We start from the raw sequence: 24875 nt of genomic DNA on the forward strand, positions 1-24875 counted from the left end.
CACATATTGTTATTATTAATAATCTATATATATATATATACTCCATATATATTTATGTTTTGTTAATCTAAATCATTTATCAATGTTTAATATAATAAGGCCATTAAAATTATATTTCAACGGCTGAATTATAGAGCACGAATAAAAGTGACGTAAAAAATGAGATTATGTATTTTAATTCATTTAATTGGCACCCTTTAAAGGCACTCTACCTAACTTAGATCCATAAATTGCATTTATAAATGTTTGTTCACTTTTTTTTTTTTTTTTTTTTTTTTTTTTTTTTTTTTTTTTTCCCCAATATATATCAATAATTCACTTTTTTTGTTAAGTACATCATCCACGGGGATACATTATGCGTTAAGTATTTTTAGACAGTACGAAATACTGGTGATTTATAATTTTAATCGCAATAAAACTTTAATACAATAATAAAAATATTATTATTGTTAATAATTAGCTTTTAGTCATTCTTTGCACTCACGCTTTCATTAGTACTTATTAACTATCTTGTAAATAAAAAATAAAATATAATATAATTGTTGTAATAATTATTTAGCGCGTGTCCAATCCTCTTGAGTTTTTACGGGCCTCTAATAATTTTCAGTCTCACTCGCACCAGGACGCACGCTTGGACGATGCAAACGTTACCGTAATAAGGCCGTTGCAATGAACTCCTGTCTATAGAAATTTTTTTAAAATATGTATAAAAAAAAAAAAAAGAAACAAAAACAGGAATGCAAGACCCTTGTTCATCTTCACTGGAAGCATTTTGATAGAAAATATATTTATATATAAAGTTTTTATCTTTTAATATATACAAGGTATTTCGTGGTAAAAAAGACAGTTCAGGAAATTTAATTTGAATTTATAAAAAAAATATTTGTAATAATTAATTAAAAAAATAATTTACTTTTAAAAAATTATTTTAAAAAAAATAAAAAAATTAATTCTAATCGATAACAAAAATAAATTTTTTTAGTTCATCTAATTACCACAAAATACCTCATTTATATAATAATATATATTATCGTAGTGATCTATCAGCGTAAAGTAATTTATATAAAAAAGTAGTCCCCTCACCACGAGCTAAAGCGATCTAGTACGGATTTTAATTTTAATAATAATCATAAATAATATAATAATAATATTAATATTAATAATATTAATAATAATAATAATAATAATAATAATAATAATAATAATAATAATAAAACTTTTGTTCCTAATAAGTTATACAATCTATAAACTTTCAACCTGATTACCGGAGTCTTAGGCCCCAGAAGAATAAAACCATCAATGATCTCCACGTAGCAGTTCCATAAGTAAATTGAATGAGCTGCCCTCTCCCTCAGCGCGTTTCTGACTAAGCAGTTCCTTGCCAACCTGGCAGGTCCTCTGGAGATCCGGTATCCTCAACAGTAACTCCCCAAACTTAGCCGGCATCTCAGGATACCTCGCAATAGTGTACTGCTGAAGGGCTTGTAGCGCCTTTTCCTGAGACGCTCTCACCTTTTCCGGCTCCTTGAGCTCGCTGGTGTCTGACGTAAGTAGGACAATCACCTTCATCGCGACGTACTCATATTGATCGACACGCAATCTCCTGAGATTGTTGGTGAATGCCAGCATTCTCTCGATGCAGGTCGCCAACCCCAATTGTCGGGCTTGCTCCAGGGTGATCGATTTCCCGAGCGACACCCGGATCTCCCCCGGGGTACTCATGCTTCTAAAGCAGCATGAGAATAGCAGTAGTTCGCACCAGGAATTTATCAGCAGGCAGATCTGGTCGTCGATCGAAATATTCTTAAACAACGGAAGACTTTTGCACCATTTAACTATTTTATACAGTCGATGGTCCGCTATATTGCACAGGTTTGACAGAGGGTCCGGGTGCTGGCTCCCTGTACCAGGTGATGAATTTTCGTTGCTCGACGAGCTCAGCTGCTCGTGATTCGTCGGTCCCACGGAGCTTGCTCTCGATTCTCGTCTCGGTTCTACGTTATCACTATTATTATTATTGTTATTGTTATTACTGCTATTATTATTATTATTATTGTTGTTATTATTACTATTATTACTAGTATTACTATTACTATTATTATTATTACTATTACTGTTATTAGAATTAGAATTATTGGCATTAGAAGTGTCGATACCGCACGAGTCAGGATTAGCTCCGTTGGCAGCTTGACTAACTCTGTCGTTGTCGTTGTAGTGCCAGAGATGCTCGACGTCCATGATATCCTGGAGCAGCTGAGGCACTACCTGGATCTTGTGGGAGTGGTTCCAGTGGTGCCGAGTAGAATGATGGTGCTCAGAAGGCGCCGGACTGCCGCAACTCCCGCCAGTAATCTTGTTGTCACCAGGAACTGTGCCGATCAAATTAGCGGGTAAAGTGTACGTACACTGGTAAGTGCTTCTGCCACCGCGAGTTCTGTCCTCTCGAATCGCTTCTAGCTTCATGCCCATGTTCAGACACTTGTCGAACCTGCAAGCTGGACACTTCTTCCTGGTGGCAACTGTTACCGGACAACCTGCGCCTCTGAGACAGACGTAGTTCTTCCTGTTTTGCACGGTTCGCTTGAAGAATCCTTTGCAAGACTCGCAGGAAAAAATCCCGTAGTGAAACCCGCTGATCTTGTCCCCGCAAATCGGGCATGGGCTGTTGATCAGCTGCTGCCTTGTGGAAATTCCTGCGGGTGCTGAAGGGATTTTGCAGTCCTCCTGCTCGACTTCTGAGTGGGTTTCTGAACCCAGTTCTGAGATATTCGAGTAGTTTGAGTGGTGGGCGCTTGATGCTAGGTGGAGCGGACTTCCTTGAGGTACCTGGTGAAGTTTGAAATTTGTTAGGAAATATTTTATAAGATTTTATTTATTTAAATTTTATTTATACGCATTTATGAAGTTAAAGAACAATTTTTTGGAAAAAGATTGTTTAAGTAATTAAAATGGGTATTTTTTATTTATGAATAATGATTTTGAAATGAATAAAATTCGAAAATCTAAAAAAAATTGATAAATTTTTTAGAAAATTGTGATATTCAACTTTTTTTTAACTGTTCGTTTTTTTTATGTACTTTTCATAAAAAAAATATATATATATATATATATATATATATATATATATATATATATATATATATATATATATATATATATATATATATATATATAAAACATCAAAAAGATAAAATAAAAATTTTATTAATATAAGATATCGTCGAATGATTAATTCAAGAAATTATCAAAATACCAATTTTTAACAACGGAAAGTATTCATCAGAATTATTAATCCTTGGATCAGTTATTGAAAAATTTTAATTGAAGAAACTGTGTAAAAATTAAAGATTTTTATTAAATCTTTGACATGAAAAGTTATTAAAAAAAAATTAAAAAATTTTTTTCAAACAATTTTCAAATTCCTAAGTTAGTTAGAGCAAAAAAAATTTTTTTTCCTCGTTTTAGCTTCAAGAACTTGAAATTTCAAAATATCTGTGCGACTGTTATTGAATTTTCTATTTAAATAAAAAATTGACCCTTTTAAAACTTCTAAATACGTATAACTCAGAAATCAAAAAAATTCTAACCTGATGATGATGTTGATGTTGGTGCTGGTGGTGGTGATGTCGTGGCTGCTGAACAGGAGAATGCGTGGGAGGACTCAAGGACCCATAACTGTAGCAGCTACTGGAAGCGTCGGAGTTGTTCCTGGACAGCGAGTGTGACAAGGACAACGACAGCGAAGACGTAGAATTGTTGAAGCTGTGTCTGGACAGCGACAACGAGGAAGAAGGAACGGGACTGCCTGCTCCAAGGGCCGAGTGTCGTGCCGCATGAGGACTCTGAGTCGGAGAGCTGAAGACGCTGTAGGCAGAATGAATAGCAGAGTCTGGGGACGGAACTTGGGACCTGGTGTGGCTGTGCTTGGTGAGGTGGTGTCGCGGGTTCAAAACTGGACTGTGGTTGGGCGTGGAGGAGTATCCGCCGAGGAGTTTCCCCACTAGAAGAGGTAAGTCGCTTTGCTGAGCTTGCTCCAGCTGGGGATGCTGCTGCTGATGATGGTGGTGCTGGCCGTGCAAAGGCATGGCTGCGTCGACGTGCCCGATCAGACCGGGACTGGACCTGAAGTCTGGCTCGGGCTTTATTGGGAACTTTTGCTCCTGAGGACCTGGACTAGCGCCGCAGACCTGGACCCCTTCCATGGAGGTCTCCTCGGGGTTCGTCAGGGTATTGGAAGACATTTCTTGGTCGGAGAGCTCACCCTCCCAGGACATCGGTCGCTCCGGCTGCTGGTGGGACTCCACGCTCGGACACTCTGACTCATCGCGCTTTTTTTTCGTCCGAAGATTCACCCCACGGAAGTCGATCTTGCTGATCTCCCCGTCACTGTCCCCGTCGTCGATCGGGGCCTCCAGGGGGCTCGAGCTACTGCAGGAAGATACTACTGACACTGTCACGCCGTTCTGCCCGGTTAGGTATTTTACGCTTTTGCCTGGAACAAGAAATTTAAATTAGAATTTTTTTGGTTAATCTTAAATTTGTAATTTATCATTATTATTTATTTACTGTAAAATTTTTATAGTCAGCTTAGAAACTTTTTTTTTTGTAAAAATATTTATACTGAAAACAATGTTGAGAATAATTTAAAAAATAATAATAATGAATTTAATGATAAAAAAAAAAATAATAAACTTTAAGAATAGTCTTATTAAAATTAATAATACACTTTACAGAAAAAAAATTAACTTGAATGAAGAAAAAAATTCTTGATCCAAAAAAATAATTTTGAAAAGTTTCATTGTCTTGAATCAAGACGAAAAATTCTTGAATCAAGCAAAATTTACTTATTTTCTCAGTTTAAGAATTTTTCTACTCAAATAAAGAAAATGAATTTCTTCAAAATTAAGTTGATTCAAGTAATTTTTTTTTTTTGTGTAGCAACCTGCATTTATTATCGGCCAATAATTGTAAATTCTAATTAAAAAAAATTTTGGTTTAATGATTTTTCAATATTTTTAATTATAATAAAACTAATTTGATTTCTTTTAAAATAAGTTAAAAAAAAATATTATTTCTATCATAAGATTATTTATTATTTATTAATGATGTTATGAAATAAATTTGTAGAACCAACGAATTATTCAAAACTCCTCCAAAAACTTAACATAAAAATTTACTATCACAAAAAAATATATTAAATCGTGAACAAGCACAAATTTTATACCAAATTTAACTATAAAAATATTTTTTATAATAAAAATATGCTCGTCACAAAATTTTTCTTATTCTCTTAATTTAATGGATTGATGTTTGACATATACTCACATTTGCATGTAAAAAAAAAATATATAAATAAACAAATTTTATCTAACGCAAAATTAGAATCTATTACTATTCCGAAAGCTTGTAATAAATTAATTACAGCTGAAAAGCACTTTGAAACTTTAAAAATATACAAATTCAAATTGAGACCTTTCTAATAATTCTAACTTTAACTAAAAAAAATAATTTTAATCATATAAATATACCGGAAACAAAATTTTTCTTATTTTCTTAATAACATAGATTATTATTTATACTTGAAGTTAAATGATATTGTGTTTTGATGTGAGAAAGCACTTTACTCAAGTGCCACTCGAGGGAATGCGGATTAAACCTGCGTTTGATACGCCAGTAAAATCTACGCTGGTTATATTACACGTCGATAGCGTGCTGCCGATAAAGAGAACGAGCCAAAGCACTTTCTCAGTACAATAAATATAATTACGATCCCTACTCTGGGTCTAGGCTTGTATTATGTTTTCAGAGCTTTTTTTTTTTTTTTTTATATATTGAAATCATTTTATTGGAAAAAATTGAGCAATAAATAACGTCAATAATTTGATTGATTTATAACTAACTTGATCATATTGAACCTATTTATAACTTGATCGATTTAAATTGACATCACTGCAAGTTAATAATATTGTATCGTATCGAGATCTTAATTTAGCAATAATAATATGAGTTTTCATTAAAATCGACCACTTGTTTAGAGAAAATAAATTTTATTTTTGGTATGTTGACTATGAAATAAGTTGACGGAAAAAATCAAAAAACATAAATATAATTTAATAGAGTATTTTTGGAAATTTTAAATTGATGATGACTCACTAGTACGTCAATATACCTTGACGGTCTCAAATTATTTAGATCAAATCATAGTCAATTTTAATATGGATAAAGTGATACTGAAATTAAAAAAAAAACAACTGATGATTTAAAAAAAAAAATAATTAATAATAATCGACGTTCTAATAAGCAAATTATCTAATTCTTAGAGAATCTTCCATTTGTACGATAAAACAATTAGTTAAAAATTTATTATCACTTTAAACAACCATTTAATATCTACTAGAGGTATAAATAATGTTTTGATTTGGATCATCCAAATCATTTATAATTGAACTATTGCTATATCAAAATGTTAAAAAATCAACCTTAAAAAAAAAAAGGAGTTAGACCAATTTCAGGTAGAAATTTTACTTTTATTACTTTTTCATTATTTTAATCTATATTATTAAGAGAATAAGCAAAATTTTGTGGCCAGTGTATTTATATGATAAAATTGGTTTTTATGGTTAAATTTGGTATCGTTGGAACAGTCTTGACTTGAATTTGTGCCTGTTCATGGTTTCATACCATTCTCATCAATAGTCAATTTATGATGATAAGTATTTAGGCTGCATTCAAAAATGCTCTTTCTCTAGATACATAATTAAAAAATGACCGTATATCTTGTGAACTATTGACATTTTTAAAGATATAAGCTCATCCTGATGTTACACTCATCGAGACCTTTCATTTGAGTACCCACATCAATTTTTCATATATTTCATATATTTATATATATTATATATATAAATATATGAAAAATATATCAAAAATGCATGTGGGTACTCAAATGAAAGCTCTTGATGAGTGCAACACCGGGATGAGCTTATATCTTTAAAAAAGTCAATAGTTAAAAAAGTACAGTGCAATTTAACAAAAGTTATTATTTAATAAAGCAAAATTTTGCCAAGTCACGGCAGTCACATAGCGTCTGCAAGGTTGCTAGTATTAATAAATAAATACAGGCTAAAAATGACTTACCATCATGCATCTCTTGAACAGGTGGAACATTGATAGTCGTAACAGAGACATTTTTCCCCGCGTCGATGGTTCGCGAGGAGGCGGTGGTCCCCGAACTGGACTTCCAGGACTGGGCAGGTGGCCACCAGCCCGGGCCCTCCGTGGGCCCGTTTTGCTCTGACATCCTCAGCTGGCGATCAACCTCCGCCAGACAGTCCTCGCGTCACGTAAGTTGCTTCTGTTTGGGCTGATGCTCAGCATCCTGAGCACACCAGAGTCCTGCTGTTACTCTCGTCCACTTAGGTGTTTATTTTTCAAATTCCTCTGTAATTAAAAATGAATATAATTATCAAAACAATAATATTATTATTTCTATTAAAAAATTAAAAAATTCGATAATAATAATAATAATAACAATTTTTGCGAAAACTATTATCTAGAAATCTATGATAGCTCTGCATTTTGATTAATATAGTGCTGTGATGCTTATTTACAATTAAGGTAAAATCGAATTACTACAAAAATTTCAGAATGGTGCGATGAGCAATTTTAAGTGTAAATCGGTACACTAATATTAATCTGATGTTAGACACACATCTTTAAAGCAAAAGATATTTCACAACTATTGTCTGTTTATATTCAAGATGATCCATAACATTTCACCCAATTATTTGAATGAACAAATAGAATTTATATGCAATAATCATAATTATAATATGCGTAATAATAGTTTACTTATAATGAAGCATACATGAACAGTGATTGCAGAATTATAAAATTGTAAAGTATGTAGCAAATGCTAAATAAACAACTCATTCATCATTATTATTATTATTATAAATAATGATTAAAGTATTTGTTTATAAATAAAAATATTTATTTATATTATAAATAAATAAATAAATATAATAAAAATTTACAATGAAATAAAACTAATCATAGTTAAGGTTCGCGAACGTGCGTAACGGTCGTCCGTGCAAGGCCGGCCCACTTCCGGTCCCGCGAACGACCTTCGCGCGGAAACGGACACGCACATGGCAGACGATATAAATACAATCAACAGTGAGAAAGAGGGAAGAACATAGAGAAGAGATAGATCATATGTGAACATATTCATACATTTATACATACAAATATATATATGTATATATTATTATATATATTATATATATATATATATATATATATATATATATATATATATATATATATATATATATATATATATATATATATATATATATATATATATATTTCACATAAGTATGTGTAATTGTTATTGTGAAATGGTAAGCAAAGAGTTGAGGGCGCTACCGACATTTAAGAGACTCACTCATCCAATCTACGTCTGCTTATAAATTAAACTCTATTTTATTTTTATTTGTTTTATAAATACTCATATACTTATATTTATACTTTTCATATGTAGACATATGTGTTTAATGGATTATGTATGTATTGTACAGTGTAAGTCGTAGACTGAGAGAGGACAGAGGATAGACAGCAGGGTACGAGGCGGTGGTTGCCTTGGGCCGGCTTATAAAAAATTCTTAGCCACGATGTGACGCATATACGCACACATATGTCATATTCCATGTATGTAAAGGGAGTATGTATATATATATATATATATATATATATATATATATATATATATATATATATATATATATATATATATATATATATATATATATATATATATGTGTGTGTGTGTGTGTGTGTGTGTGTGTGTGTGTGTGTGTGTGTGTGTGTGTGTGTGTGTGTGTGTGTGTGTGTGTGTGTGTGTGTGTGTGTGTGTGTGTGTGTGTGTGTGTGTGTGTGTAAGAGTAAAAGCCATGGGTGGAAGATTCTTTGAATGTATGTGGAAATGTGTATAAATATATGTACATATTGGAAGGGAGACTTGACGCGAGGTCGACAGGGGGATTTACGCATTCTTGGGACTGGTGTGTTGTCTATACATTCGCGATACATGTGTATGCTGAGAGATGAAAGATGAAAGGAATTGAAGAATGAAATATCGAAGGATTCCTGTGCTGGAAGATATTGGATTTGGATTAAGAATTAGTGTGTGGTAATGGAGATTTAGATATATATATATAATGTATATGTATGTTTGTATATTATACATATAAGCGGTATATTACATTCAATTTCTGGATTGTAAAATTATAAGAGCAGGAAGATATTTGTTTATTGATTAAATGGTAGAAATTGTAATTTGGAGCTCATGATGTTGATTTATATTTTTTTTTTTTGTAAATTAAGTTGATATCAAAGAGGAATTTTTTAACCATGCAAGAAAACTTAGAAGAGTTTGAACGTTTTGAATTAAGACGAAAAATTTTTAGCTAACAATTTATCTTTTTTTTTTCTTACAAGAATAATTCTAACTTGAATCGAAAGGGTATTAAGAAAAATTGATATATGAATTAAAAAAATTTTTTTGGGCTATCCAAAAAATTCTTGATAAAATAAGAGTAATTTTTGCAATAAAAAAAAATATGATTGATTTGGATTAAGACTCTTTTTTAAGATCAATTTAATTTTGGAGTAAAAAATTGAAGAATATTTCATTGATTCAGGAAATTTTGTTCTTTGCAGAATAATTTCCAAATTTTTCAAATAATTTAAAAAAAAAAAAAGAAAATTTATTTCAATTTTTAAAAATAATTTTATTATTTTTGATAATTTAATAATTCATCTTTTATTTTTATTAAGATAATAAATCTGAAAATTAAATAAAAAAATTGAGATTCTCATAAATTTTGCAAGTAATTTTTTCTTTAATTTCCATGTGCAGTAATATAAAGAGACATTTATAAAGAAAAGAGTTGCATGCGTCGGTAGCGAGTACCAACACTCGTATTTCCGTAGACGGAAGATCTAAGAGAATTAAGTATACTTAATACTTTATACAGCATTACATGTCCTATACGACAATTTCACTCTTCCGACATGGAGAATAATCCGAGAATCTCGTGATATTTATTAACTTCCGTTTTAGGAAATCTGGCGTATCTACTGGGAACGGAGAACTGGAAACCGGGAAATAAAAGGGAACTGGAGAACCCGAGGGAAAATAGTTTAATCTTGCGTATCTGTATCTAGCTTACGTTTGGAATTCGTTTAGCGCTCAATAGAGAAAATAAAAGGGATTTGGTTTATTATATTATTTTTAATCGGTAACTTGTGGGACCGGACGGGCAACAGCTGCCGGAACCTGTTCTCGGAGTTTTTATCGATTAATAAAATAAATAGATAATCGCAGGACCTGCATTCCTGCCGGGCCACCTCGTCGGTATCGGTCTCTCTTTCTTTTTTTACGTATACACATATAGGAATATATATCCTCTCGCTTCTGGTTCTAAGACACGCAGACCGACAGTACTGAACACTGAGCGACCGGTTATCTCGTTTGGGCGTTGCTCTACACCACTTTACTTCGCCTTATCCTTATCTCTCTTTTTATTTTTTTTTAACTTTTCCCCAGCTTCCACCTCCCACCTCCCACTACTGCCATTCAGATATTAGATTTTTATTATTTATTCTATTTATTATTATGTACTTTGTAAGAGTTTTCGTTATAGGCTTCTCTACTCCCCGTTATGTATAGAAAAAACATATTCTTCCAATTGAATAAAAAATGTTAAAATTTAGAGAGATTGTTCAATATTATACAAAAAGTACATGTCATGCTAGTCGATAAAATGTTTATATCGTCCTTAAATAGTTAATAAACTTTTAAAAAATTTTCAAATCACATACATTTTTTTTTCTATTTGTGATTTTTGAAAAAAAAAAAACTAAAAAACAAAAAATTATAAACTCTACACAGAAAGAACAAGATGACACTGGATATCATCCCAGATTATACTGAATGAAAAAAAATTTCAGATAGTAGCTAGTATAATCAAGATTACAATGAATATAATCAAGATTTCACCCAGTATAATCTGGATTGGACTAGCTACTATCTGAAATTTTTCTTACCACAGATATCACTGAGTATAATCTGGGATGATATCCAGTGTCATCTTGTTCTTTCCGTGTATGAATTAATTTTTGAAAATGTTATCGAAAAACAAGACAAATATGTATTTTTTGATTTTCTACCTGCAAAAAAATTTTTAAATTAAAAAAAAAAAATTTGTTCAAAAAATTACCAAAAATAATTGAATTTTTAAATTTTTGTCTCCTAAATCAAATTATTTAAAAAAAAATTCCATCAGCCTTTATTAGTCTCCTCTTTAATTGTCCAAGAAGACAATTGACACAAAAAAAAAAAAAATGTTACCGGAAGGGGATGAAGAGGTCAACGTTTTTGGAAGCAGTTGCAAGTAAGTCGAGTAACAGAGTAAGAGTACCAAGAGGAAGAAGAATATGTATAGTAATATACCAGAGTGGATAGGAGTTGAGTGTTGGTCGTGAGAGCTGGTAGAATCCGCGCATGCTCATCATCTTGCTCTTGGTCTTGTTTTTATATTCTTCCTTATAGTTTAAGTTTAAAGTCTCGAGTCTCGAGTTTGTCTCAGTGTTGGCTGCTCTGTTATTTCTTCCTCAACTCTTTCACGTATGGAAGATACAGATGAGAGAATAGAGTACTATATCTATGCTAACCATACGGGGGACATTCTCGATTCTCTATTCTCTGTTGAGTAGTACAAGTATAAGTACAGAGACTCTGGTCGGATCTGATCGGGGATGCAGTAAGAGGAAGCGGGGAGCCGCCTGCCCGATGCAGCATCGCATCAGTGGTAAGGTCAAGGCCCTCGTCGCTCTACCCCCAATGCACCTAAGCGGTCACGTGACAACACTCAAGGTCCCCTATCCCCTCTTTTACGTCGTGCCGCGTGCACTCAAGCCGGACCGGTGCGACGCCCGAGAGTACCACCACGTCTTCGTCTTCGTCTTCGTCTCTTTACTGCCAACTTTTTACTTTTTTAAACTTTTACACTATACTCCTCGTCTCTGTTCTTGTCGCTGTATTTTCAACCCTCTGTCATAAAATAAATATTCTATTAAACTTATTCGCTTCTTATTCTTCCTCAGAGATTACATCCGATACCTGCCGGAGAATCCAGTCAGGAGATAAATACAAATCATTAGGATTTATTGTGCAGATAGTTTTTATTTTTATGGTTTGTATTTATTTTCGTTTTTATAATTTTAGGGTGAAATTTTTAGGTGGGTAAATTCAGAGCGGATTTAGTCCGGAAGTTCCGATTGCTGTTAAGTGTTCTTTTTTTATCTTTTTTTTTTTTATTAAAACCAAGATTAAAAAAATTGTAAAATTTGAGGTAAAGTTACTAAAAATTGATTATCAATTCAATTTTCTTTTTTAATTTATCAAAATTTTTATGAACAATTTTAATAAATTAAAAAAAATTAAGTATGAATTGAGTATTTTATTAAAATCATGATGAAACATTTAAATTAATTATTATAATCAAATGAGTGATTTTTCAACATATTTGTATTTTATTATTGGATAAGTTTGAAAAATATTTTAATTAAAATAAGTTTTTGGTCAAATTAAAAATAAAAAAAATTACATGTAAATTTTTTAAAGAGAAAAGCAGAAAATAATAAATTTTATTATGCAAGAATTATCGTGTAAGAAGAAATTGCAAAAAACTTAAGTAAAAATATCAAATTTATATAAAAAATTTCAAATGAGCTTTTAAGTAAAATGAAGCTAATAAATTTCAATAAATATTAAAAAGGATTCATAAATACAAAGCTTGTTAAAAAGAAAAACAAATTGAACATTAATGATTTGATGTAAATAATTTATGACAGCTAATAAAATCTTTAATTTTCTTTATGAATTTCCAAAGTATCTCAATAAAATTTGCGATTAAGATAAATTGTTTGGTGTGTAAAAAATTTTCAACGTTTTGATAATTTTTTTTCTTATAAATTCTGTAAAATTTTCGAAAATTCCAAATTTCCTCTATTGCAATTTATATAATTTCAAAATTACTTTTCCGTTCAAATTTATCAAGATCTAAATATTTAATTACTGATAAAATAAATTTCAACATTTCCATCGAAAATAAAATTAATTCCTCCACCTAAAATTAACTTTCGAAAAGTCCCTCGGAAAAAAAATTTCCATGTACAAAACAAGCATAAATATTCCTCCGAAATCCAGCGACAGGTGTAGCTGTAGCGAAACACCCTCTGGAATAAAAATGAGGCTATAAATCCGGAAGTCTCAACGGAAGGTTAATTCTCAAAAATGAAAACCCTCAAAGTAAATAAATAAAAAAAAAATAAAAAAAAAAAAGTCAGTACCGCTGGAAGAAGTTGTTTGAAATTGCGCAAGTGTTCGAATCAGCAATAAATATTTAGTGATTAAAACGCGAGTGGACGGTTGCAGTTGCGAAATACCATATTCCCCCTCTGCACTAAAAATTGCATTAAAAACTCACTCATACTCCGGATCAGTTTTTAACCCCCGAGAACGTAAAACAAGTTGTATTATATATAAACATAAACATCAACAGAGAGTAAAGAGTACAGAGTAGAGAGTACAGAGTAATATAAGAGTAATTTAAGAGCAACTTCTCTTGTCGAAATGCCAACCAGGCTCAGTCTCACATCAGCCTCCTCTCTGTTTCTGTGTTACGTGTATGTCAATTTGAGTACACCTTTTGCACCTTTCTCACTTAACTCGCTATTGCAGTCTGCTTTTAACTTTATAATAATATCACATACATGCATAAATCCATACAAACACATGTGTGTTTTCCTTTCACCCAGACTCTCGATCCTGCAGCGTGGTATGGCACTTACTACACAGCATATCTTTAATATCGTTCGTACACATATTATATACATATATGTAATGATAATAATAATAAGCGACCGCGAGTAGAGAAAGAGAGAGCGAGAAAAGGATTTTATAGCTCGTTTGTCCATTCAAGTCACGTTTTTTTTTTTATTTATTAATTTTTTTTCTTCGAATCTCTTTCACTTACTGTCAGAATAAAATAATTATTAATCAAAAAGACTTTTTTTACAATTAATTTATGCACGCGATTAACATTAAAAAATTTTATGTGTAATATAATATGATAATGATAATAATAATAATAATAATAATGATAAAAATACGCAAACTAATTATAATTATGCAATTCTCCAGCCCATAATTCACTCGCTAGTAATTCAATTCATACATACTGGTTTTGATTAGAATAATCAATTAATACTCGACAATCCGGTTGTCGAGATAAATATTTAGCTCCTAATACGCAATTATTATAAATAAATAAAATACCTAGGAAGCGATATTTAAATATCAATTTTTAATTATTGGAAATAAATTGAAGAAAAATATGGTTGAAATAAAAATTGATGAAAATGATTATGATTGCATTCATCAATTTAATGCAAGATGTAGATTTGGGTCAGGCAAGTACGAGAATTGACGAACAGTGTGTGGAGGATTGTGTGAGCTTACGTAACGTCTTCGAGGACGATGTCAAAGTCGTAATCAAAAGGACGAACGTTCTCCTCGATCAGCCACCGGCACACTTGTCTCTCGGTGTTACATCGCCGCGAGTTCCATTCATTCGCTTTTCGCTTTTCGCTTTACTTATACTTGTACTTGGATACTTTTATTTCATTTTAAGAGGTAACAGCTTATAGAGAGAGCGAGGGGAAATCACCGGCATAACTTACAATCATCGCCGGCTTGCGTATATTATTCATATTTAATGCAATGCTATATATGTGGTATTATGTTATGTATATGTTTATATGTTTCATGTTTTATGTAAGCTTCGGAGTTACACTGAAAAAAATACTTTCATGTGTGGATTTTGATAGAAATTTTTTAACTTTTTTGCTTTGGAGCCAAAAAAATTTTTTACATTTTATTTTAATTAATGATAATTTTTCTTAATTTAATTTTTTTTCCAAAAATTTTCATTTTTTATTGTAAAAATTCAACATTTCTTACTTTGATTTTTTTTAGTTAAAAATTATAAGAAAGTTAATTAATTTTATTTTATAAATCAAATTTTTCCGTTAGTATAAAGTCTAAAAAAAAGAAGAAATATTATAAGAAATATTTTATGTTAATTCATTTTATGTAGTTTAGTTTTAGAATATTGAAGTAAAAATCCAAAATTTCTTTCAATCACTGAATTAACTAATTGATTTAGTTTTGTACATTAAAAATAAAAAATATAAAAAAAAGAAAAAATAATATTTTGTGTAAATAAAATAAAAAAAATATAGCTTAGCATAATTTACTTAGTTCTTTAGTTCTTATCAATTTTTTGTTTTGTCCTCAGATATTTTGTTACAATGTAAAAAATTGATAAGAATTTCACGCTCAGGTGTAAAATTAACACTTTATAATTTTTAAGTTTTAACACATTGTTTAATATCATAAAAAATATTAAAAATAAAATTTCTGAAGATAATTAAATTTTTAACAATAAAATATCTTCTTTACTCCACGTTAGTATTTTCTGATTAAAGATTTTCAGAGTTACATAATAAAATTATTGGTTTCATAAACTATTTTTTTTTCTTCAGTAAATATACAGTATGACCCTCACTCTCATTACACATGTTATATATTTATATAAAATCATTACAAATAATAAATTATAACTAATTAATGACTCGGCATACTGTAAACACAGATTTACATAACGATATAATTTACAATTTATATTTTATAATTTCTAATATAATATATAGTGAGAAAATGTAATTTTATAGCAAACCAAGAATTTATGTGTTATACATTTATTTGCATGGACATGTGGAACGAAAGAGCGAATGAATGTTTATTATAAGTATATACGTGTGTATGTAAATATAAGTTTAAATGTATGTTTATATATTTATACAAATACGTTATAAAATGTAAGGTCGTCGGTCGTTAGCGCAAGAGAGCAGAAAGTACAGTTATATTACTATAGGTTGCTAGCTGTTGATCGTGCGGGCGAGAGAAGTTATACGAGGAGCTAAAGAGTGAGGATCGCCGGGCTCAGGGGTCAGCGAAAGCCAATGTGTCTAGGGTGAAATACAGTGATGATCACCCGTACGAGTACCACTACGCAGACGATAAAAATGAGATACCATTATTGAGATTGAGTTTTAGTTGGACGATCTCAAGACTCAACAACAGGTGAACAAGTATGTTATGTGCAATAAAATAACTCGAATATAAATTGCTGGATAATTACATTAATGTATCTATTAAAGTATAAATCTTATGAATAAATTTTATGTTAATTCTTTGGTAATAAAATTTTTGCAGCTTAAATCTTTTATTGCTTATTTATTAGTTGGTGGGAAAAGAATTTTGATTTGATTTAGAAAAATTATAAATCAATTTAAATAGTTATGTCTCTATTTTATTTCATTTATGATGAAGAAATAATTTGTAAAAACTTTTTATTCAAAAATTGAACTCAATTTAATTAAAATTTAGTTTAATTAAGAATTTTTTTTTTATAAAATTTGAGTAGTTGTTCAATTTTACAGTCTGTAATATTTTAAACCATAAAACTAACATTTAGATTTTTTTTTTGAACAATTACATTTTTTTTTGTTAAAATTTATAAAAATAGAGTAATTGAAAATTAAAAAATTTTTTTAAATGCCAATTTTTCAAATTTTTATGCGAAATAAATAAAACTAAACAATTACCAAAATTTTCTTCAAAATTAGAGTAAAAATTTTTTTTTTAATTAAAAAAATTATGTATTAATCAAATGAAAATTTTCCAACTAATTTGAATTAAAAAAAATATTTTTCTGAAGTGAAAAAAAAGTTTAATTTTTATTTAAAATTTTAACTCAACGTTGACTCAAAAAATTTCATTTCTAACCCATAGTCTTCCCAACAAAACTATGCGGGCTTGTTGAAAAGAAAAAGTAATAAAAATTTATAATAGAGATATTTAGATTAGATGATGAATTATCCTTTGATAATAATACAATAAATATGAATTCTTGTATGGTTTTATTTAGTGAATAGAACTTGGGTGCGATGAGTAGTAAATTGAGTGAAGGAAAAGTTTTTAGAATTAATGTTGTATATTTATGTATATTATATGTTATATATGAATATAAAGTAGGCATGAGTGGTTAGGTTGATGGAAGAACATAATAAAGAAAGAATAAGTTGGAGACGTGCGGTTTAGGTGCGGTCACGGTGTAGTCACCGACGATACGACTCTCAAGAGTTCATCAATATTCATAAGCATCTTTCTGTCCCTGTCCAAGCCCAAGGATCACCAAAGAAGAGCACACGACGGTTTAAGCTCAAAGGAAAAAGCGTGAGAGAGCGTGGAGACGCTTCCACGAATCATCTCCTAAGTAAAATGATATTATATGCTTAAATGTGTGATGTGTGATATGGAATGGGTGACGATAAAATCACGCGTAAACTTGCGCAAATCCCCGTAGCGGCGATTATGGAAATGCCTAGAGAGTACTTACTTGTACTCTTGAGTATGGAAGTTGAGGTAAAGCCAAAATAAAAAAGAACAAGCTTAGCTATCAAGTCTTGAGTCCGGAGTAAGAAGAGCTTGTGGTGAATAACTAAGCTTTCGATGTAGCATGTAAGCTCTGATACTGAGCTGAGAGAGTTGTAATATCTTCTCGGTGATATACGTGTAGTGAGTATGTAGACTGTACGAGATAATAAAAGAGCATGGAGTATGCATCAATCACCCTCGAGAGACTTGAGCGAGACCAAGAGATTCAGGTTGCATTATATACGTATGTTACTTGGATCTTGGATCTTGGATCTTGTATGTTATGTACGATATCTTCTTGTGTGAGTCGTTAAATATGTGGGTCTATGGATGTTGTGTGTGTATGTGAGGTTACGTGCCAACTACCGTACCAGAAGGTAAGATAAAAAAAAAGTCGAAAGAGTTGAGGCGAAATATATAAAAGAGATACTGAGTTTGAGCACGTGACTTGGCCCTGGCTATGAATCAACTCTGCACGAGATAAAATACGTTTTAAATTTAACGGAAACACGGATTTATAGGCGGTTATCGTGGGAGGATTATTAGGAAGAAAAATATATAGATGTTTGGGTAAGCGTGAAATGGAAATTGATTAATATTTTTTTTTTTTTTTTTTAGAGAGATAAGAAGAATTAAAATTTAAGATTTTAGGTTTTAAAGTCTTGAGGAAAAATTTGATTTTTTGGTAATGATTCTTCCTGGTTTAAGTTGAGAGTAAAATTAATGGATTAAAGCAATAGTTTTTTTGGAGTGACATTGATCGAGAAATTTTATCAATTTAATTTTAAAATAAAAATTGAAACTTATTAGTTTCAGAGATAAAAAAAATTATTTAATTTCCTATTGAGAATAATATTATTTTTTATTTTGTTTACAAAAGTTTTTTAATCAAGAATAAAATAAAAAGGAATAAATTTAATTTTAGAAAAATAATTTAAAGTCATTCTATTTTTAGCCGCCTTTAAAAATGATGAAAAAAAAAATTTAAGTCTTCTATTGAGAATGACTAATATAAAAGAATTTTAAAAACGTAAATGATGATCCGGAAAATGACAAAATTTAACAAAAGCGTTATGATGACGCATAAAATAAAAATTTTTGTGAAATCATGAAAAAGGTTAAATACTTAAGAAAATAAAGAAAGATATTGTGTGACAAGTGAGAGTTGGGTAATCGTACAAGTTAAGATAGAATAATAGCGAGCCACCAACTGGAGGCGGAAGAGATTTACAGGATTTATTGCTTTGTGCCGGGTAGAATCGCGGAAAGGTCGTCTTTATATTGCTGTGTTGTTCCTCGGTCTTTCTTGTTAATCAGGTAGAGCCAGAGCTAGAGGCTGAGTATAGCCAGAGGTAGTATTAGCACACAGAATACAGAGGAAGAAGATTACGTTGGGATTGGAGTAGATAGAGTTGGAGATGGAGATGGAGATGGTATGTGCTGAGTATTGAGCACAAAGTCAGAGTACATGTTTGTCGATCGTATTTTCTGTTGGAGGTCGGTCACACGAGATCCAAGAATCCGGCACGTACGAGTCGTGCCGACAGGAGCGTCAATTGTATTACCGTAATCGTGGCAATATACCGCTAAGTTGGTCTGTCTCTCAGACTACTCAGACTCTGGTGCGTTAACGATGCAAGGAGTTGATTCGTTCCCGTTTAAATTCATCCTTGTCTTTGTCCCTGCGGGTCGATTGCCTTCATGGGAACGCTAAACCTTTTATTTAGTCTTTAGTCTTCAGTCTCCAGTCTTTGGTCTCAACCTCGATTATTTTATACACATTGTGTATAAATATAAATGTGTGATATCTAGTTGAAGTGGAGACGATACTTTTAGGTATTATCATGTCTGATGGCTCATGGGGCTACACTTCTATTCGTTAATTTACTGTGTACTATATAATAATAGAAAAATAATATAATGTAATATATAACAATAAAAAGGATAAAAAGCAGAGAAGAGAGGTAGAAAGAGAGGTAAAAGAGAAAGATAAGAAAGAGCAGAGGGATTATATCGAATAGGAAGGTGAGGAGAATCGTGTGGTGAACCCGGTGGTTGGCGCGGGGGGAATAGATGACGGGACGAATCAGCAGAGAGAACGAGGGGAAGCTCAAGGTCGGTTGGACTGTCAGAAGCCTAACCAACGTTATATATCAATGTATTAATGTATGAATGTATACTTGTGGGTATATATGTAGTTAAATACAAGCCGAAATATCAACATACATATGTTCCTCCTTCTTCAAATTATTATTCTCTCTTGCTCTCTTCTCCTCAGTGTGAACACTACACTCCACACTATGGCATAGGCATAGGCATACACGTTCCATGACATTTTATTGCCTTATGCTCGCTCTCGACAGGTTTGATACTGCTAGAGTTGTCGTCACGTGCCAGAGAAAGGCGTACAAGTAGATAAAGCTTATATTCATTAAAAAATAAATAAATAAATACGTTATTCATTACGGACTGTGAATAGAATTGTTGTTTTGCTCAGGAGACTGAGTAAGGACTATTTTATTCCCATTGGACTGCTTTTTAATTATTGGCTTTTAAATTTATAGTGTGAAATTTTTTCTTTCGTTTGTTATGTAATATGAATAAATTTAAAATTTTAAAAATTGTTACGGAGAATTTAAATTGTAAATAAAAAAAATTTTTTTGGAGTAATTTTGATATTAAAAATATAAATGATAAAATTTAATTTTTAATTAAAATAATTCTTCATTCTTTGAATATTATAAAAATTTTCACACTATAATTTAACTCCAATTATATTGAATAATTTTTTATAAAGTTTTTAGTGAATACCAAGCTGTCAACATCAAGACACAACAAATAATATGGAAAATTCTATTTATATATTTATAAAAAAAAAGAATTATGTCAATTGTCAGTATTAACGCTACGTTTTTTATCTTGATGTAGACTCAAACTTCGCGATGTGTGTCTATTACATTAAAACCCAGCAGATTAGATTTGCCCAGGTTTTATCATAGCGCCAGAACGATCATATAATAATAATAATAATAATAATAATAACAACGATCGTGACTCGGTTCTTCAAACAAAATAAAAGTAAAGTAAACCAAAGGAACATAACCTCATCCGCGGAAGCAGTATATTTTCCCTGCGTCTCCTCTTTTTACCCGGTATATATGGTATGTGCTCAGTACACACACGTACCCACAAATAAAGACACACAAAAGCGCGATTAAATAAAATACCATTCGACACAAGTACGTAAGGTAAACACATACATACCAAATAAAATACCCATACTTTTAAGAAATAATATATAGACAGAGCATATTCGCTGTTCGCGGCGATTTCAGGAGCACTCTCACCGGATCGGCCTCGCTCGTGACTTACCTCATGCTCTTGTGGTTCCTCATACTCATGCTGATATTCATACCATACCCAGAACAAGAACAAGAATAAGAACCAGACCAGGGCTCAGAACTTAAACTCGAGTAGTGTAGATACGGTATCCCGTGTGGTGTGTTATGTGTGTTATGTGCTCCATTCGAAACTTCACACACTTATAGGCCCAGGACCCGGGACACGGGGCCACGCACTCTCTTTCTAGCTCCTTCTCCTTCTCGAGCTCGGTTCTCGGTCGCGGTGTCGTTCTTTTTGTCGTCGTCGTCGTCGTCGTCGTCGTCGTCGTCGTCGTCGTCGTCGTCGTGTTGTCTCACTCGAGCGAGTCTGCCCCTCATACCTCGTACCTCGCACCGAGCCTTACTTCGAAAGCCTTTACTTCGCCAAGCCAGCAGCACTACTCGCGACCGCTTGTTCCTTCTTTCTCTCACCCGCACTCTTTGTACACTTTTTTAAATCCTCGCGGTTTTTTTTTTTTTAAATAATCCATCCATATTTTTTTTTTTTTTTTTTTAAATTATTCTTACCTTAAAATAAGCAACAAAGTGAATAAATATATAAATAAAGACACACAAAATAAAATGATTGAAAAAAACGTACCTTGCAATACTTGGAAAAAATTGACGGAAGACTGAAAAATATCCGGGTAACTTGTAAACTCCTGGGACACCTTCACCAAGTTTAAAACACACTTCCACGGTAAAACAACACACACTGATCGTTGGAAGGTGGTACACCAGCAACAGCACCACCACCACCACCACCACCACTGGTAGGTACGGTGCACCTCTACTGTTAAATACCTCGACTCGACAATCACTGCACCAGGAAGAATATAAATAATAAGTAACAAATTAAAAATGAGTTGTAGTTATAATAATGATAATGATAATGTTGATGTAGGATTGTATTATGTGGAATATAATAAAAATATAATGAGCAACAAGCTACCAGATACCGACGATGGCGATGACAATGCGTGGTTCGTAAACTGGTGAACGGCTAACGGGTCAATGACGATCGCTCCACGGCACACCTTTGCGTTACGTTACAACGGATTTTACAAGCCAAAGCCACTCGCGCCGCCACGGACCTCGAGCCTCTACCTCTACCTCTCTACCTCCGACTCTTCTCGCCTCTGGAACCACCACGACCGCGAGAGCCGGAGTTGTGTACTGTGTGTGTACTTCTGCTGTCTTGTGTCGGAGTTGGCTGCTGTTAGTCTGCTCTATTCAGGCTGACCAAGCGACATTTCAGTTAGTACAGTGCATTCCCGCCAGAGCCCAGCTCCTACTTGCACTCTGGTCGCCATCTTGATTTCGCGCTCCTCGCTCAGTAGAGTGAAGAATGAGAAATGTTTGATAATAATAATGGCTTATAATAATAAACGACGGGACTAAAATTGAATTAAAATTACGCATAACCTCTGATAGATTTACGGATTAATTTGTCGCTGATGATTCTACTGAGATTTTGTTTTTTTAACCAGATATGGTTTAAATTTCGCCATCGTTTTTTTTTTGCGAAAATTGTTTGAGGTAGTTTTTTTTGTTTTCATTATTGTTTGGTACTTTATGTTTAATTTTTGTTATTTATGATTCTTGAATTAGTTAACATTGAGTATTTTTTGGAGTTTTTTTATTTCTTTGATTGTTAATTAATTAATTTTTGTTGTAAAAAAAAAAAATTAAAATTAATTTTGCAGATATTTAATAATTTTTAGAACTTTTGTATAATGCTGAAGTTAGCCGTCAGCTGTCAATTTTAAAAATTTTAATAACAAATCAATTACAATAAAAAAATGCTTCTAAAAATTTTCACTTGTAATTTTTATTAGTTTTCACACGTGAAACTTTTTAATTAATTTTTTTTTTTAATAATTGCATTATTATAAAATTTTAAAACAATTTAAATGTCAAAATTAAAAATTTGTCAAGTGATAGCTAATTTTAATGTCATAAAAAAAAAATTTCAGTATCTGCTAGTTTCAAGTATCAATTATTCAAATTTTTAACAAAAAAAAAATTAACATTTTATTTATTTATTTATTTTATTTTTTTTTTTTTTTTCCAGAAATTGAGATCCAAAGAATTATGACCTATTTTTTAGTCATTTTTTGTTAATTTTTCTATGGTAAGATTTTTATTTTTTTTTAACTACTTGTAATATCAATCTTCTAAACTGATTTTGACAGTATTTTTTATTTTTCTTCTTTGTTTTACCAAGAAAAATTTGTTTATTTAATAACTAGTACATAAATATTCTTTCAAATGATTATTTATATCTAATTTAGTCAATCACTTAATTTTAAAATATTAAAATTTACTTGAATGATTTTTCATTTTAGAAATTTCACGTTAAGATCTTCTTTAGGTAACATCTTATTTAAAAAATTTTCAACATTAACTCATTTCATTATTAAAAAATAATTTAGTTAGTTTGATTTTAATAGCAAGAAACTGATCTATTTTCTTTTCTTTTTTTTTTTTTTTTTTTTTTTTTAGTTTTTAGGAAGTAGTTTAAAAAAGGTATCTCTAGGATTTATAGGTTGTTGATCAACGAATCTTCTCATAGAGTACCACAGTAATGGATCCCCATGAAGTAGAATTCCTAGGTGAAAAAAAGCAAGTAGAAATAGTTCCCAACTTCAATCTCGGTCAAGTCCATTTAATTTCTGGTTCCATTGGTCCATTCCGAGCTGGTTTGCCTGTCAAGGTTCCCATTTGGTTAGCCGTCACTCTTAAACAGCAGCAAAAGTGTCGAATTCTGTCTCCAGATTGGATGCAGCTGGAAAATCTCGAGTCGATAAAAGAAAATGAGAAACAATCGAAAGATTTCACGAGGATGCCCAATGATCACTACATGGATCAAGCTCATATATTGCTCAACGCTGCATCCGACGATTTAGTTGAGGTAGATAGCATTCGTACGTCTGTAAAGGATATCTGGGATACAAGGATGTCCAAGCTTCGCACTTCGATTGATGAGTTATTTAGAGATGAGAATGGAGAGCATGCTTTGTTGAATAATCTTACGTTGATGGAGATTACTAGTGTTAGGTCACTTTTACCTAGTGCTATGGATCAATTACAGCGGATTAAGACTAGCGAAGATCGTGTTAGAGGCTCTCAAACGCAGGACTCATTGTAGAATGGAAATTTAGGAATTCAGAACAGAGAATTGATTAATTTAAATCATAAAACTGTTTTTCATATGTATATTATTTAAATAAATAAGATTAATTTAGTTTTTAATATAATTAAGGTTTAATGTATATTTTTAATCTTCGACGTATAATATTTATTGAAATAGATTTTTTTAATTGTAAAAATCTGAAAATGTATTTTTTAAGAATAAGGAAAACGTTATTTTAACATTTCTACCATGGAAATTTATATTTTATTTTTTTTATCAATATTAACAGACATTTGATAATTTTTGTTAGTTTAAAATAAATCATTTAAATATCAGTAGAGTAAATTTTATAATTTATTGACAAAAAAATTTTTATAAATTAAGTTTTTTTTTGTTAATAATCGTTTGATAAGCGTAATATGTAAGCAATAATTTTTTCTTTTCTAAAACGTAAAATATTTAATGTTTGCTATTTTCTGCATGATGAATTTCTAATTTTCTCCGACAGATGCCGCAAATTGCACCGCGCAACGCCATCTGCGCAACTACGCCTTTTTTTCAACCAGCAACCGTCCGTACCGAGTGAGTGGCGCCTTCTGCGCATCTACGCAGTTTGTTAAACAGAAACCGGCCATATCGAGTGAGTGACAGTACGTTTTAACCATTTAATGTTCTCCCGCGTAAATAAACCTATAATTTACTAAAAAAAGTTTGAGACTTTGCTTAAATT

At 31.4% G+C, this 24875-nt stretch overlaps 2 protein-coding genes across 2 annotated transcripts; one reads left to right on the plus strand and one right to left on the minus strand.

Annotated features, from left to right (window-relative positions):
- Positions 1-245: 245 nt before the first annotated feature.
- Positions 246-22166, minus strand: Hr39 (nuclear hormone receptor FTZ-F1 beta). The gene is made up of 5 exons (XM_074255639.1): positions 21962-22166; positions 21611-21829; positions 7135-7437; positions 3588-4492; positions 246-2826 (listed from the first exon to the last, which is right to left on the minus strand). The coding sequence occupies exons 3-5, from the start codon at positions 7295-7297 to the stop codon at positions 1297-1299; spliced, it is 2598 nt and encodes an 865-aa protein (XP_074111740.1). The 5' UTR covers positions 7298-7437; positions 21611-21829; positions 21962-22166; the 3' UTR covers positions 246-1296.
- A 217-nt stretch (positions 22167-22383) lies between these two features.
- On the plus strand, positions 22384-24462 carry Psf2 (DNA replication complex GINS protein PSF2-like protein). The gene is made up of 3 exons (XM_074255645.1): positions 22384-22548; positions 23084-23143; positions 23515-24462. The coding sequence occupies exon 3, from the start codon at positions 23597-23599 to the stop codon at positions 24158-24160; it is 564 nt and encodes a 187-aa protein (XP_074111746.1). The 5' UTR covers positions 22384-22548; positions 23084-23143; positions 23515-23596; the 3' UTR covers positions 24161-24462.
- Positions 24463-24875: the final 413 nt, after the last annotated feature.

Source organism: Cotesia typhae, unplaced genomic scaffold (genome assembly GCF_013202065.1).
Source record: "Cotesia typhae breed Kobodo isofemale line unplaced genomic scaffold, CoteBio_Ctyphae scaffold_152, whole genome shotgun sequence".
NCBI lineage: Eukaryota > Metazoa > Arthropoda > Insecta > Hymenoptera > Braconidae > Cotesia > Cotesia typhae.

What these genes read in the sequence shown, in the direction of transcription:
- Psf2 (XM_074255645.1), top strand. Translation starts at nt 23,597, where the DNA reads ATGGATCCCCATGAAGTAGAATTCCTAGGTGAAAAAAAGCAAGTAGAA.
- Hr39 (XM_074255639.1), bottom strand. Translation starts at nt 7,297, where the DNA reads ATGTCAGAGCAAAACGGGCCCACGGAGGGCCCGGGCTGGTGGCCACCT. An exon ending in TGTTCAAGAGATGCATGATG is followed by an intron (nt 4,493 to 7,134) that starts GTAAGTCATTTT and finishes TTCTTGTTCCAG; the next exon opens with GCAAAAGCGTAAAATACCTA. An exon ending in AACATCAACATCATCATCAG is followed by an intron (nt 2,827 to 3,587) that starts GTTAGAATTTTT and finishes AAACTTCACCAG; the next exon opens with GTACCTCAAGGAAGTCCGCT.